The sequence below is a fragment of the Aulostomus chinensis genome, chromosome 6 (assembly GCF_037954235.1).
Source record: "Aulostomus chinensis isolate RoL2024-O1b breed Wild chromosome 6, RoL_Achi_v1.0, whole genome shotgun sequence".
In the NCBI taxonomy this organism is placed as follows: domain Eukaryota; kingdom Metazoa; phylum Chordata; class Actinopteri; order Syngnathiformes; family Aulostomidae; genus Aulostomus; species Aulostomus chinensis.
In genome coordinates, this window is record NC_141325.1 from 4382169 (window position 1) to 4397926 (window position 15758).

The 15758-nt window shown below is 43.8% G+C and overlaps 1 protein-coding gene across 7 annotated transcripts in view; it reads right to left on the minus strand.

Moving 5' to 3' along the window:
- The window catches only part of LOC147259758 (uncharacterized), a 298413-nt gene that overhangs the window by 238506 nt on the left and 44149 nt on the right, over nucleotides 1-15758 (minus strand). For all 7 annotated transcript variants that reach the window (XM_086205919.1, XM_086205918.1, XM_086205922.1 and 4 more), the window contains 2 exons: nucleotides 13909-13951; nucleotides 9916-10150 (listed from right to left, as the gene is read on the minus strand). In XM_086205919.1, coding sequence (XP_086062045.1) covers nucleotides 9916-10150; nucleotides 13909-13951 — 278 coding nt within the window. The remainder of the gene's footprint in view (nucleotides 1-9915; nucleotides 10151-13908; nucleotides 13952-15758) is intronic.

The window sequence follows — 15758 nt, forward strand, 5'->3', positions numbered from 1 at the left end:
TCTACATCGCTCTCCTCCCTTTCCCCTTTTTGCACTTAAAACTTTGTCCAAAGCTATTGTCCAGCCACTCTTCGCCTCACTTTCATTTCACCGTTTCTGTTCGAAATGATAAAACAACTCATTTTTGCCATGAACATTTCTATCATTCTACTGTTCTTCTAACATCAGAGGTGTCACTCCTGCATCTGCTGCTCTGTTTGGTTTAAACTGGTGGTAGCATCATTATCAAACTGCAAGAAATTTAAAGAAACATTTCAACCTGGGCTCCATTTCCCTCTGCGCTTGGGTCAGAAAGCCTGATTGCAACCCAGATCATTGGAATTGTTCCAGTACTAAGCAAGAATGCTACGGCTTGAGAAGCGGCTGCATACAGGACAACTGTGCATGTCAAAGTCCACTCAGAAAAAGGCTGCGATTGTTACTGACGCCACTCGACAGAAACTAGGCAAAGACATAAACAAACACTTTTTAAAGTAGTGCTACAAAACCAGAAAAAAACAGAGAGAAGTCCTGTGCTGTTCCTTTTTGCTCAAAAGCTAGAAAACCTACAATAACCACAATGCACGAGGCTCATTGCGAGCTAACACCTTGCTGCCGGTAACTGAAAGAAACCGTCTTCTCCGTATTGATGTGGAGGAAGGAGGAGGAGCCTTCTTTCCAACTCCGGAGTGAAAACCCAGAAGCGTGCAGGCACTACCACCACCATCGTCCTGTCCTCTTCATGTGGAAGCACATTTTGTAACCTCAACAACCAGTCCAGCACCGGCTAAATTCAAACAATGTTCATTTGTACTACCCATATGGTGATGGTGCAAAATACTGTTTTGATGCACTCCCATTAATCTCATTGTATAATTTCAACCATGATGAGCACGACTAGCAGCTCAGCAGCAAACAACACGTAACACAAACAGTTTTAGTGAAAGAGACACATATTACACCCAGGAGTAACACACAGAGGCGACTGAATATTGGACTTGCATTTACAAGGAGACAGAGACACGACTCCACAGGAACAAGCAAGTAACCACCAGATTGCAAAGAAAAAGAAAAAGATTTTAACAGTCACGACAACCTGTTTGTTTGACTTTTGTCTGCTGCCGTCAAGTTTCCAAAGAAAATCAGATAGTGCAGCTGAATCTGGTCACGACAGGAACATCAATCGCAACAAAAACACTAAAAAAGGAAAACGTAACTAACGCCGGTGTGAGTCACGCTGTGCAGAAATCACCTGCACTTGCTGTCTAAATACAAGCCTGTCTGGGGCGAGAGATGTCAGCGGCATGTTCAGAAAGTGAATACTGGTGTAGAGCGCCATGATTCCTCTGATGAGGCGTCGTCAGGTTAAGAGGATACTTTTTCCTCTGTATGTTTTCTACTGTTTTAGTCACGGCTGTGTCTTCTTTCAATTTCATTTTTCTCCCCATATCTTCCTTTCTTGCCAAGGTTTATCCCTGAGGTGTCCTCTGGGGCTACCTACTGGATAAGCTATTTGAAATGCATTTTCTAAAGAACCTTCCATTCCATCTTTGAACTGCTGCTATATCTCAAAATGTCCTTAAAAGAAAGTGTACGAGAGAGAACAGTGGTGGATGTTTTCAAGTACTCTTGCTGTACTTTGGCGTGTAGTTTACTCATTTAGAGAGAAGCCATCGTTCCCGAGCAGCAGCGTGATACTGACTTCTGGGATCTGGGCTGGCTGGCGCAGAGAAATGTCGAATCTCTGAGAGAAACCTCCACCGTGCCAGTATTGTACACCTCAGTGGGGGCTGCTGGATGGCCAAGCAGAGAGGAGGAGAGTCAGACTTTGGGCTGAGATCAACCACAGGTAGAGAGGCGCACCTTTAACTTTTCTTCAGCGTTTGATGTTAGTGGTTCAGTTAGTGGTGGATGCAGCGACAGAACATAATCCATTAGCAGCCTATGAATGTTTCCTTGTTAAATTTCTGGCCTTCAACAATTCTGTTGTAAAGTTTCAATTTCTTCTGGGAGCAAATATGCATTGACCTAAAGGTTGCGTGACTACATGCTAAGCTAATGCTGCAGGGGATACAGCAGGAGGAGGCAGAATCCCGCAGCAACTGATAAAAAAAAAAGCTGCAACACTTGTTTTGAAAGTGAATATCTGCTCACAATGTGGAGTTTCTGAAGCATTAGCTGGACAAGCAACTCCACACATGTTAGTAGTTTTCACTTTGAGCTAACGTCTGTAACCATAAGCCAAGAACTGAGGAGCCCCTGTCAACGTTACCGTGCAGGACTGAGAGAATCAGCCGATCTGTGGCAGCTTACACAGAGCCAGGTCATGGAGTCAGTGAGTAAAGCTAGTCGAGTAGCCATCACGCGGGATTTCTCCACTTCTGTGGGACTCAAATGTAACGATGACAGTACACTGTATTACAGAGGACTTTTAGATGTTACCATGCGCTGCAAGAGCTCGTTGTCACACGCTGGCGTTCTGTCTACTGGTATTAATTGATAGAAAACAGTGGCCATGTGCAGTGATATAGAAAATTGAGGATGTGGCACTGAGATGCATCTTGCAATCGATGACATGGACTTGAATCATAATGGTGAGGCTAGTGAAAATTACACCGTCCCTCATTAGATGATGGTGGAACAAAGTTTGATTTTATATCAGAATTATTCCAGATGAAATTGATAACTTGTACAGAGAACTTTTCCAAACATCTCCCGAGCAAATACAACACACCACAGACTGTTTTGCATATTAACTGGCACACTTTCTCGCTCGGTATTTTTAAAAATCTAAAAGGGCAATCTATAGACCTAAAGCCATGATCAGTCAGTTCTCAAAGTGCATCGCTGTGCCACATCGTGAACTGCAGCCTGCTATATCAACCAATTATGCCAATTATAACCAGAACCCCCTGTGGTGTTTTGATAAGACCTTCCACAATTTCTCCCAATGAAGTAATTTGTTCCAGTATTTGTTTACAGAGAGAGGCTGTGACTCGCAGCAAAAATAATATTTGTTATCTCCACTTGCCATCAGAGCAGAGTGAATCCACCACTGGCTAATCTTAACCTGGCTTTCTCATTGAGGTTTAATCTGGTCATGGCTACTTAGCATCTGGTATGAAGAGTGTGTGTTTGTGTGAAGGTGTGTGAAGGTGTGTGTGTGTGTGTGTGTGCTTGTGTGTGCATTTGAGGAGGGCGCAGAGACAGACAAGCCAGTCATCATCCTGCCCCCCCCCCTTCCATGTCAGAAACCAATCACGTGTGAAAACTTGCCTTAACTTCTCTTGCCTGTGTGACTACAGCGTCAGCGAGAGTTTGACAGATCTGTGCGCCACGGAGGCGTCTCCCCGCCATTTGGCATGCCATGCGCGTCTGGTGCGCTGGAGACTGCCTGTCAAATGCCTATGAGTCGGTGGCGCAGTCAGGGACCCTACGGAGCGCCAGATGGGCCATTAAGGTAGTATTAATGTAGATGCCATCGCTTTTCTCCTCTGACTGGGACATGCTCTCTCGAACTGCGAGCAGCTGCTGCCATTTACTAGGACAGCTTCCTGCTAACTTCGGCCAACTGGCATCACCACTGTCTAGCTCTCAATGTAGAGATGGACTTTTTTTCCTTCATACTCTACCAGTGACTTCTGTCTTTCATTTCCCTCTGCTTTCGCTTTTCAGACATTTTAATAGAATAAAGCTTTTCCTGCTTTCAACATCCACGCTCACTGGTGCACATGTAGGCAGTGATTCCCCTCTCCCCATCTCTCTCCCTCTCACACAGACAGACGTAAAAACACCAACACTCTTAATAGGAGTATAGAAACGGAATCCATCTGTACACCCACTCTTAAGCTCATAATCAAGGCATGATATTCAGTAGTGTACGGTTATTTCTGTTTATGCCCTAGTGAGTGCTAATATCATGCTTTAATTGAGAGAAAATTGGCTGTTGGCAAGAAACTGAAAAGAAGGTTACCAAAACCCCTACCATGAATAAGTGTTGCAATCAGTAATATTCTATTTAGTTAAGTAGCCTAAAATTGGATGTTTTGAGATCATTATTCAAATCACATTGACAAAATCCTATTATGAGAATTAGTTTTCCAGAAGGAATGTACAGAATTATTGATGTGTATTAAATGTGCTTTCAGCATAACATACACTAGGGACATATTAGGAAACAGTTGGGTACATGACTCAAACGGAAACAAGGTCACAAAAACCATATTCTCACATTTAGACGGAGAAAATAATGCATGTTTCAAGTACAAACTTTGCATCCGACAGTAAACAGAATGGTAAACAATGACAAAATGCCTACAGTAAATTCCAGAGTGCAGCAGAAGTCATGATAGAGAACTGTTTCAACACCGTGGCCCTAAACAAGTCAGAGCAGGGAGGGAGGGAGTATTTAGAGAGATTGGTTTGGCTTGGTTGTTTTGAAAAGACGCAAAATCTCCAGAGGGGCAGGTTAGCCTTCCTACACAGCCGAGACTATTCCCCCTCTCTCACTTGCCTTGCCTCTTATTTCTCAGCAGAGCCCAAGGCCTGAGAGGAGGAACAGAACAAGCATGCTTTGAGGTGCCCCAAGGGAAGATGGGTATAGTAGTTTAGGTCGCTGTACTCCCACACTAAGTTCCCACGTACTGCATAGCCTGGAACTGCGGTGTAACAATAGGCAAGTTGTAGAGGTATACACTATACATCAACTTTACTGTCTCTTCCAGCCTCTCACTTACTTTCTCTCTCTCTCTCTCTCTCTCTCAGTGGCATCAGTCTAAAGTGAAACGTGGGGGAGGACTGCGAGTCTCAAGAGGCAGCTGAGATGAGGACAACAGGGTGGGCATCACCGGTGGTCAGCGTTGAAATCAAACGCACCGTCACCGAAGCGCAGCGAACACTTCTGCTCCCGCACAGCCGTTAGCGTACGCGTGGTATCAAACTGACACCTTCTCCCTTGGCTGCTCCTGACAAGGAATTTCCTCGTCTAAAAATTAGCTGTACTGTGCCAAGAGCACAGCAGCAATTTGTACAGTTGTGAATAGATTTGATTCTGAGTAGATGAGATAAACGTTTATCGTGTTGAATAACAATGTAGAGGCCCGGAGGACATGAATGCATGGCACTCGTACTGTACAAATTATGATCAAAAACCGTATTGTTTATTGCTGATCCTACGGCATCGAAGGGATTTTTCACCAGCTGTCCGTCAAAAAATGTGTAATATTTGAGGAGTCACTAATCAAGTTCTTCCAACCAGAAAACACAATTTCATTAGAAGTGATTGTGAACAGCTATTTTGGAGTCAGTGAATAGGACGAGCTTTCTATCTGGTTATCTACATATTGGAAAAAGAGGCGAACTGGCTCTAATCAGCGAGAGAGCGGCATACATTGTGTGTCTGCCTGACAAAATGACAGACGCACAAGATAAAGTAAAGTTGAGGATGAGAAATCTCGCCGTCTATCAATGCACGATGATGCAGGGATCCGTTTCCCACAGCTTTATCCAGGAAATCCAACCTGCGCTGAACAGGATCAATTCCTTTATTTACAAAGTTCATGTTACTGCTTTGCCATGCAAATGCTTTCAAAAGCAGAGTAATGCCATCCCGCCATTGTGAGGGAATGATCACGGCACCAGGACAAGCACGCCAGGCTTTGATGGGTGCAGAATAACGGTGTTAAAGAGCTAAAGCAGTGTGTGTATGTGTGGGTGTGCTGCAAATAGGTTATTTTGGATGGGATTCTTTTTTTTTTTTTTTAGAAGAAAGGAGGCATTACTGGGGCCTATTGGTGCACCGAGGTATACTTCCAACCAAGGCGATTAACGTGAAAGGAAATATCTAATGTTATTTTCCACTGCTGTGAGGAGAGAAGCAGAGAAAAGCCTGTAATCACATTATTATTTGTGTTGGAGATCAAGATCAATCAGGGTTAAAGCGTGTCGCAGTGTTTCACAATAACAATGGATTGTTGTTTGTGTGGGAGATGAGCACAAAACTGGATATGGGATACACAGGATGGAGGGATGACGGCTACGGAGGATTGCGTTTCTATTATTTTTGCTACTTTTTGAACATGTATTTCATATTATTTTAATTTGACACAAGTACAGTGAAGGAACTCGGTCCCGAGAACCGGGACTCGTGTTTCCCTATACTATGTACAAGTTGAAGGAGGAGGCACCACTGGAAAATAAGTGTGGGGGAGAGGTTTCACTCCCTTCAGAGGTCTGTAGCGGCAACAAGGCAGCATCTCAATGCCTGCGGAGTAACTAAAACATAGACACACACAGTGTAGAGAAAACACTGCAGCACGAGTGCAACTGTTCTTGTATACTGTGTACACTACACAATAACTGCCTTAAAAATGAATGAGCCACAAAACAGAGCCGGCGCTGGAATCACACATACCATTCAAGCAAGCATGCACAAATACATCCTGGCTTTTATGATCCCTCTTGCATACAGGTGCAACAAACCAATGGGCTCCTACAGAACCGCAGACAGCAAAGTTTCAGTCACGCAGTGTATCTCAGCTAGCCTGCAAGAAGCGAACGGTGAGAGGGAGATTCAAACTTAATGAGAGCTTTGGCAGCTTGTGTGGAGAAGGCAGGGAGGCAGGCAGTGATTAACGGAACACTTCAGAGTACAAGGCACAGTGGTGCTCAAAGAAAACAGTGATGATCTCCACTTAATCGCAGAGAAGCCCGGAGCATCTGCCGCCAGAGCAGGGCAGCGGCACCGGCGAGCTCCCGCTCCGCTAGGCTGTCATCTCCAGAGAGCTGTGGCCATATGCTCGGCTCTGCCGCAAACTCACAGGAAGTTAATTTTCTGACAAAACACAGGAATAAATATGACATTCAAACAAGTTGTGCTCAGCCAGGCTGAACACGGATGCCTTGCCAAGCTCAAGCTGCACATGTGTCACACTTAGGAACAGTTTATTTTCCTGCTCCCACTGTAGTTTTGTATAAATGCAGACAATGGGTGGTACATTTTCAGCAAGGCTGGGTTACAGACTCAGCTATAGACAGAGAGAAAAAAAATCCATGTACACAAAAACAAACAGACCCAGGGTACAAGATACTGGTTTGATACTACCAAAGCTACAGCGATAACATACAAAATGTTTATAGCAGCACATGGGGAGCTAGAGAGGGAACGTCCCATCTGCATACAAATCCATCCCTCAAAAGCCTGAGAACCTGACAATGTCATTGTCCTAATTAGGAAAGTGAGAGAGCACAGGGAGACACAAGAGGAGGGGGAAAAAAATAAGATTAACTTTCATTTCTGTTCACAGACATATAGCTCCCCACAGTGTGACATTAAAATAATGTCAATCAAACCATTAAATAGGAGCTCTGTCTAACCTTGTCTGTTGCACTTGAAATGCCATATCAAGCCCGAACAAAAGGCGCACAGGTGTGAGCAGAATCCAAACGCCATATCACCAGTAAAGAGCAGAATATAATGTTTCTCAGATCTCAGCAATCTGCTACCACTCCGTTTCAGATGGTAAGGAGAAACGGAGCCTCCGGGGTGAAGCCGGCAGTTCCAACCTACAGATTCTTTATAACAATAGCCAGTATCATATAGAACGGAGTCTGGGGGATAGCCAGAGGTGGAGCACCCTGTCTGGACCTACAGAACAAACACGCAAAAGTGATAAAAGAAGGTACACAAGGGAGAGGGCCAGGGTTTAGGCTTCTACCTGGGTCGATCAGAAGCCGCGAATACAGGGGGAGGGATACTCAAGGCTGCGTTCAGTATCGTTTGTCAGAAATCTTTATCGGGAAGATGCTGGGTGTGTTCAAGCACATCCTCCAGGAGGCCTGTTACAGGGAGGAGCACGGGTGGGGATCATTAAATTTTATCGATAGATACCGTTTTTGAGACGGCTTAACGAGCTGAATCTTTATCTCCGCCACTATTGATACTTTTTTTTTTTATTATATTGCGGAAAGACGGCAATAAATTATTAACAGAACTGGTTTCTTTTTATTGAAGGAAAAGAATATTATCAGCAGCATTAAATGATCTCTTACGCTTAATATTTTGGACAGCCCTGACAGCGAGGAGTGAAGGGAGTTTTGTGAGCGGCTGACCACCACCACTGAAATGTGTGTTTAGGCTTTAACTGATGTGTGGCGTTCAGGTGCTTCGGTATTTGCATTGTGCCCTCTTATAAGATGAACATAAAAATCATTTTGCCCACTCCTAATCTTTTTTTAAATGTAGCCAAGCGATTGATCGTTTTACTTGCGCAGCCCTCCCCAGCTAGCTACCATTTGATGACACAGCAAATTAAACAATGGTGCAAAGCCACTGATCACAAGTATCAGTTACAGGTGAGTCTTGATTCAGCCTTCCTTATCCTTTTTTGGGGGTTTGCCACAGACCCTTGTGGAATCGGGCTGCCATCCCCACCGTCAAGAAAGGAGAGGCAAGTGTTGCGTCCCCTGGGCCCGCATGCTGCCTGATGGATGGGTACCTTCTGCCACCCCATCCACCAAGGCCAGTCTCACAGAAGCATCTTCTCTGGAATGTTTTACAGAACTGCTTGAACTGAGCTAGAGGATAGCATATAATGTAAGAAAGGAACAGCACCCTGATTGCAAAAACAGCAATGCAGGCTTTTACAATTACTAATGCTGTGCAAAGAAATCTAATATACCATAGGGGTCTTCTCTCCGTGTGTAGGTTTCACAACCACATCCCAATGAAAGACCCCAGGAAGGGATTTTTGACACAGCGACCCACTGGACTTCAATTTCTAATGTAGGCTAAACTGGCTTCGCCCCAAGTTCACTGTTTTTGAAAACAATTGGATGGCGCTGACAGTGAACTTGCTCTTAAAGCCAAGACCAAGTTCACCGTCAACTCCAGGTCAACCATGGATGTGTGAAACATGCACAAAACTTTTCAATCTGAACCCAATTCACGGTCTCTCCCTAAACCTAATGATGTGGATTTTTTGTCGTTTCTTTGGCTAAGCCCACCGAGAGCTTATTATGATGAAGACGCATCCGACTTTACTCCAATATTCTGTTATTTATCTGACATTTGTCATGTAATTTAAAAACAAAAACCGGAAGCAAGAGATGCAGATGCAAACACGACAATGAGACAATCAGGCAAAAATAAAAACCCAAATGGTTGCAGATGATTCTGCTGCTACAGGTGTCAGTGTCTCCATCCTGATCCGAGCACATGGAGGTAAAGGTAAACCAGACACGGGACGAGTGCTGTAGACTGACAGCCAACCCCTGAAAATACCTGTAAAATACTAATACTGTACCAACACAGTAGTGCAATCAGACCAATGATACATCCAGTACACACACGGACATAGAAGCACTTACACACACATCAAGTTGAGTGGCAATTATTCACCTTAGACACTGTCACATTGCAGTAAATGGGCTTATTTTGCATGAGGAGGAAGAGGAAGCGCCCGGCTGAAGCAAGCAAAAGAGGGACTGGGGGACTGAATCAAATGATATGAGTAGGCAAAATTAAGCTCCAATGCAAGTGGAACACTTCACAAGAGAGCCACAGCACTTAATTTGGGATTTGTGTGCTTTAGCGGCATGCTTCTGTATGTAAGCCATGTAAGGACAGAGAGCCAGCAAAGAGCCATCCAGGCCCTTGAGGTATCCATCACTCCATCGCAACCTCTCTGTCTCTCTCGCTCTCGCAACAATTATTTAAAAACAAATTATATCATTCGAGAGATCATGCAGATGCTTTAAACGGGACATTTAAAAGTCATGTTGGTTTTATTGTGTTTATTGTACTTTTTTTAACTACTGTGTGTTCAAACTAAAAAGTATTTCATATATAATATGCACTTCTCCTTGAACACATCCTCTGTTGAATTGAATGGAGTGGTGCAGTATAAACCTGCCAGTTCTAATAAATCACAACTGTACCTGGTGCTCTTTGAAATCAGCTCTCTGGAAGTCATAGCCGAGCTGAGCGTAATAGTTGTTCCCAAAACTGAAGGCGCGTCCAGTTTCAGTCCATATGAAGGAGTGTCTGCTTCCACAGGCCACGCCAGCAACACTGATGATGTCATCATCGGTGGCACTTCCTTTAACATTGAGTAGTTGCGGTAAATGTATCTGGACTGGTTGATGCTTCACCGTCCTCTCTCCATCACCCAACCTACAAGAAGCAGACAAGATTCAATGATTTAAGTCCAGAAAAAGACAAATAATTCATTATTTGGTAAATTGGGCCTTGACTTGGGCGTGTGACAGGTGGTGCAGTGGTCAGGCACTGTTGCCTCACAGCAAGAAGGTTCCGGGTTCGAGTCCTAGCTCGGGCATGGGATCTGTCTGTGTGGAGTCTGCATGGTTTCCCTGTGCCTGCGTGGGTTCTCTCTGGTACTCCGGCTTCCTCCCACAGTCCAAAGACATCAAGAGGGGACCAGGTTAATCCAGACTCTAAATTGACCGTAGGCGTGGCTGGGAGTGTGAATTGGTTGTCTGTCTATATGTGTTGGCCCTGCCACGGACTGGCGACCTGTCTCTCGCCCGAAAGCTGCCAGGAATAGGCTCCAGACCCCCCCCCCCCCCCCCCGCGACCCTTAACAGGAAAAGTGGAAGAAATTGGATGGGTGGGTGGGTGGATGGATGGATGGATGGATGGCCTTGACTTTAATTTGAAATTTGAACTTGGGTTCTTTCCACCATCAGGGTTCATCAGAGTCTGATGTGATTTGTCTGAGGGGCGAGTCCACAGACAAAACTGGGACAACTTGATTCAGATGTATCGTTAAAATAAATTCAAAAACGTTCCCATTAGCTGAGAGTTGGACCTTTATAATTGCTCAACAGACAGGTTGGCCATATTGTAGCCCAGAGCAGACGAAAGAAAGGCGCTTGTTTTTGGTGCTAAAGCCAGTGATCAAATTTGATGTCTATTAAAGCTGCACATTAATAAAACATGAGTGCATACAAATGCATCTATAAGTTCTGAACGGTGGAGTTTCCCCCTCATGGCTGGAAAGGTGGAGGTGAGTCGAGGGGAGACATTGTGCATCTTCACTGCTACAGTCATTGCTATCCTAGAAGTGTGTGTCTGAGCCACTGCTGTCCATCTTGATATGCAGCCAAATCAGCTGCCAAACCTCCCGTTCGTTTTAGCCCCACCAGCATGCATCTGTCTTTTTCACCTCGGGCAGTATCTTTGCTTCATGTTCCTACCTCCACGCCACCCCTTCAACTCTCCTCTGGCCCCCTGGGGAGGAGTGCAGTTTCAAAAGCCCCAGTCTACCACACATGAGCGTGCATGCGGATAACGCGATACACCATCCCTGCCTATGATTTTTCACGACTCCAGTGAACTACAGGTGGCTCTCATGGACCAGGAAACACAGCGACGCAACACCAAAGGCAGGACTGCTATCAAATACACAGGTATGTAAATGAAGCAGGATTCAAAATGGGTTTTAATCTGCAAAGAAATCACATTTTCAAATGTTTCATGAGGAAGTCAATGCATTCAACTCTCATTCATCGGCCCAGATACACACAACGCATTTTGGAGAATAAATTGAATGTAAACATAATTTTTGTTTGTTAAAAAAGAAAATTAGAGCCACGGGGACCTATGAATGACTTTTTATAATGCAAAAAAAAAAACATGACAATCAATAACTTTATAATTTTGTGTCACTTTTAGAACAGAAAAGGTTTTTTTTTTCCGTATAAAATCTACATTTAGTGGTAACAAATGGATGAATGCCACTGTTGCCAGGCCAGAGATAATCTCAGAAAAAGAGAAGATGTTCTTTTAATATCTTTTGTGTTAAGCAACAAACTCATCTTAAGGAATAACCCACTGGTGAAAAGGTTGAGGCCGTGTGTGTGTGTGTGTGTGTGTGTGTGTGTGTGTAGGACGTAGGTAGTAACACTCAAGCTGTGACTGCAGCAGTGCAGGTTGCGTGAGGCTATTTGTTGGATTGAAACACTGCATATTCATTCATTATTCTCTAATTATTCTTAATGAAGACGGTGCGTAATGGCTAGTTATGTCCATATAAGCTACAACATTCTGGTGTTTTGATGCTCGTGGTAACTTAGATTTATCCAAGAAAATAAGCGCGCGCGCACACACACACACACACACACACACACACACACCTCCCAATGACACACAAAACTCCCCAGAAAGCAAAATGTCAGGCATAGACATATTTCATTCATTAGACCGCAGTGAGGAGGATCAAGAATTCAACCTGGTAAATAAAAGTACCTCAGCTAGGCCGAGTAAGAAATGCCAACAATACTAAGGTTTTTATTTCACCCCGTTTTCACTACCGCAGCGCTGAATGGACAGCAAGAGTTGTTTGGCACTTACATGCACTAAATATTTGTGTGTGTAATGTCATGTAATTCCAGCGATGACATTTTTTTTCCTCAAAAAAGAAACAAATTACTGCTAAATTGAAGGGACTTGGCTTCGTTCCTCTTCTGTATTTTAACTATTTCAATTTCAGAAAGCATTCCTCTTCTGAAGACCAGATTATTCAGTGAAATAATCTGTAGAATCCTAGATTACTAACATAGGACATCATATCTTCCATGATATAAATTCTTCTTTTTTTTTTAATATGTTAATTTTGGTAATTTATAACATGAATTCTCATGATAACATTTTAGCTTACAGTCCAGTAGCAGGGCTGGGGAGTTGTTCTGTTTTCCTCTACAGACAAAGAGTCTAACAGGCGTATCTCAGTGAGGGCAGTTTTACGTTCCTGGGAAAGCAATGATAACTGAACCCAACTCAATTTGTAACTGCACAAATGACTTTACATAGGCCTTGGCTGAGAGTTATGTTTTCGGTCTCCGTGTCCCTCGGGTGAATGAACAAAGAACATCCAAGACCTCTTTTCAAGATGAGCTGGTCAAACGCGGCCCCAGCACCCTCCTGACCTGTGAGCTCCCTGCAGCTTCAAACACAACTCTGCTGTTTGCTTCTTGATAAAATGCTCCTCTTTGTATTTGTTTCCCTGAGCCAGCTTCATAACCTGCAATGCCCTGGCCATATCTGCTAGTTTGCGGCATGTCTGGGAAAAATAACAAACAGTCTTCTCCATTATTTCCACAAACGGGGAACGAAAGGTCCTCGCCTGCCATCCCCATGAGAGCCGGTATTGATTACAACAATGCTTCAACTCAAGACAAGACCACTCTGGGGTCACTGCTATTTCCATCAGAAAGTTTGCCAGTTTAAATTTACACAGTTCCCTCATACTCCTCTCCTCTACCGCCTCCAGTGAGACACACAAGAGAGCTGAGGAGTTTTCAGATATCTGAGTGCCAGTTGTGTAACACAGATGCTCACCCTTTGCTCTGCAAGTGGGTGTTGTGGAGCTCCAACTATAGGCTCCTCCAACTATAAGCTCCCCACTGGAGAGCCTCGACCTACTTACAGAGGTCAAAGCATCGTGAGACAAGAGAGAGAATGACACCTACAGCGAATAAGGGACAATGGGAGACGATGAAAGAGTGAGAAGTGATGGCTATGTTTCTTTCATGTATTACTCAGAGGTCTGCCAGGCTGCTGTCTGCCTGCTTGAGGGCCACTGAATCACCATAGCCCCCCTCGGCCTTGAGAAGCCCCAACAGCTAGACTGTCAGAAGCCAACCTCGAGAAGTTTTAACAAGGAAGCTCATCAGGAGGAAAACAAGAAGAAGTTTGTTGGTAACCAAGAGTATCCTTCAGGTTGGAATAGTACACCTGTGCACGGTATCGTTCGATGACAATAAGGCACTTGATGGGTTGAACAAAACCCAGAGAAAGGTGAGCCGACACAGATCCCTCTCTCTGTTTTCTTGTTCGCTGACAAAGTTATCAGAGTTGAGGTACTCAGCACCGCCGTGTATGGTACATGATCACTTTAGTGTTGTACTTACTGGCCATTGGTACCGTTTCCCCATGCAAAGATCCCGTTGTCCACTGTGGAGAAAAGGAGAAAGAATCTATTGGACAAAAATCAACAGAAATGAATTCGCAAACTTTGAGAATGCAACCATGAAAAAGTGACGGGACAGCAGGAAACTGCCTGAAAATGTTCTCGATTGAAACTCAACTTTTTCACCCGGTCACGTGCTCAACAATGCAAACTCTTTGACTGAACTCTAAACAAACTGGAAAGGGATTCAGTTCAACAGTTTTATACCGGACGAGGTTCTGTAGAGTTTTTAAAAACAAGCCACCGTTAGCTGAAGTGGCTGTGGCTGGCTAATTCTGCCCTGTAGAAGCTTAAAGCAGTTATGACGGAGGTGAAACCGCATCTTCATGGGAACTTGAAAGACACAATACACTTTTGAGTGAAGTATCATTTTAAATTGTGTGTTTTCCCCTTTTTGTTTCGAGGGGTGTGCCGTGTCTGTGGGTGAACCCTCCTCCCTTCCCGGATGTGTGAAGTTTGATTAATATAGCCTCAACAGCGAGTCCACGGACTGGGGCCACCTCTCACACACCCCGCTGTAAAATAATGAGCCTTCAGCATGAAGGAATACTATACATGGGAGGAGGGAGACACTTAGCCCAAGTCCGAGCTGAATATATTCAAATGAAATGAGAGGAGACCTTCCTAACTGATTAGACTTGTCTGAAAGAGAAAGGAAAAGGCTGCACATTTCTCTTTCTATGTACATGTATTTAAGTGTCACCTCTCTGCTCTAACAATCTTCCATTGGCACAGACCCATTTGCATATGGTTTCTATAAATACCTGGACCTCTACCTGTTCCTGCAGTGATCCCAGTCATGTTGGAACACAGACAAGCCTTATTGGTCTTCAGGGAACTCAAACACCGCAGGGGGAACAGCCAATAGCAACAGACTTTGCTCATCAAGCCAGCAGAGTTCCCATACATTTTAGAGTAGGCGATATGATTTACCTAAGCTTGTCAAAAGAGAAAAATTATCAGGCAAATGTGGGGTAATAAATTGTAATCCGTGCTGCATATGTTTGACTCGTGACCCTTGGCATTTTCAGGGCCGAATAGCATGAAAGAGTTGTAGCACAATGTGTAGAGGGAAAGAACATGAAAGGTGAAATACCACTTGGAAATGTAAGGAGAAATTTTCTAAGTGAGCCATAGATTTTCACAGATGTACTTCATAGGCGGTGAGATTTATAAAAGACATTACAGGAACACACTTGTAGTTTTTATTCTAATAGATGATGGATGTTCATAACGGCATGTAAAAGGTATTGAAGTGCTTCATAGGTCAAGCAACTCTCCATGTCGAACACTTAAACTTGTGTTTTTAGCTCCTCCACTTAATTTGTGTTTTCAACCAAATAACCGGACTCGATAGCAACTGTGGTGAAGTACCTGTGAGTACAGTTCTTTCGTTTTTCACACTTTTAAAGAATTTTGTTCAACAGAAGTTGATTTACCAGAGTGTAAAATAAAGATTTCCGACAGGAATTTTCTTGGTTTCTGCTCACATTTTTTTGTATGTAGTTAGAAACGATAATCTTGTAGATTCACAGCAAAATACTGGCAGTGACAGCGGTTCACTGTAAATTTGCAGTTCTGATAAACAACAGTGCGCTGCTGTATTTCTATGTTTTACGGCACTAATGTGGCAGCGGGGCTGGTATATCACCATTTTTCAAGAGTTTGCCTGCGGTGAACTGTAACCTTGATTAGCAGTTTTACTGTGTTAATATAACACAGCCAGCTTTGATTGATTTTGTTAACTAAAATGCAGGATACAAACCCACAAAAATATCAGCTAAATCATGT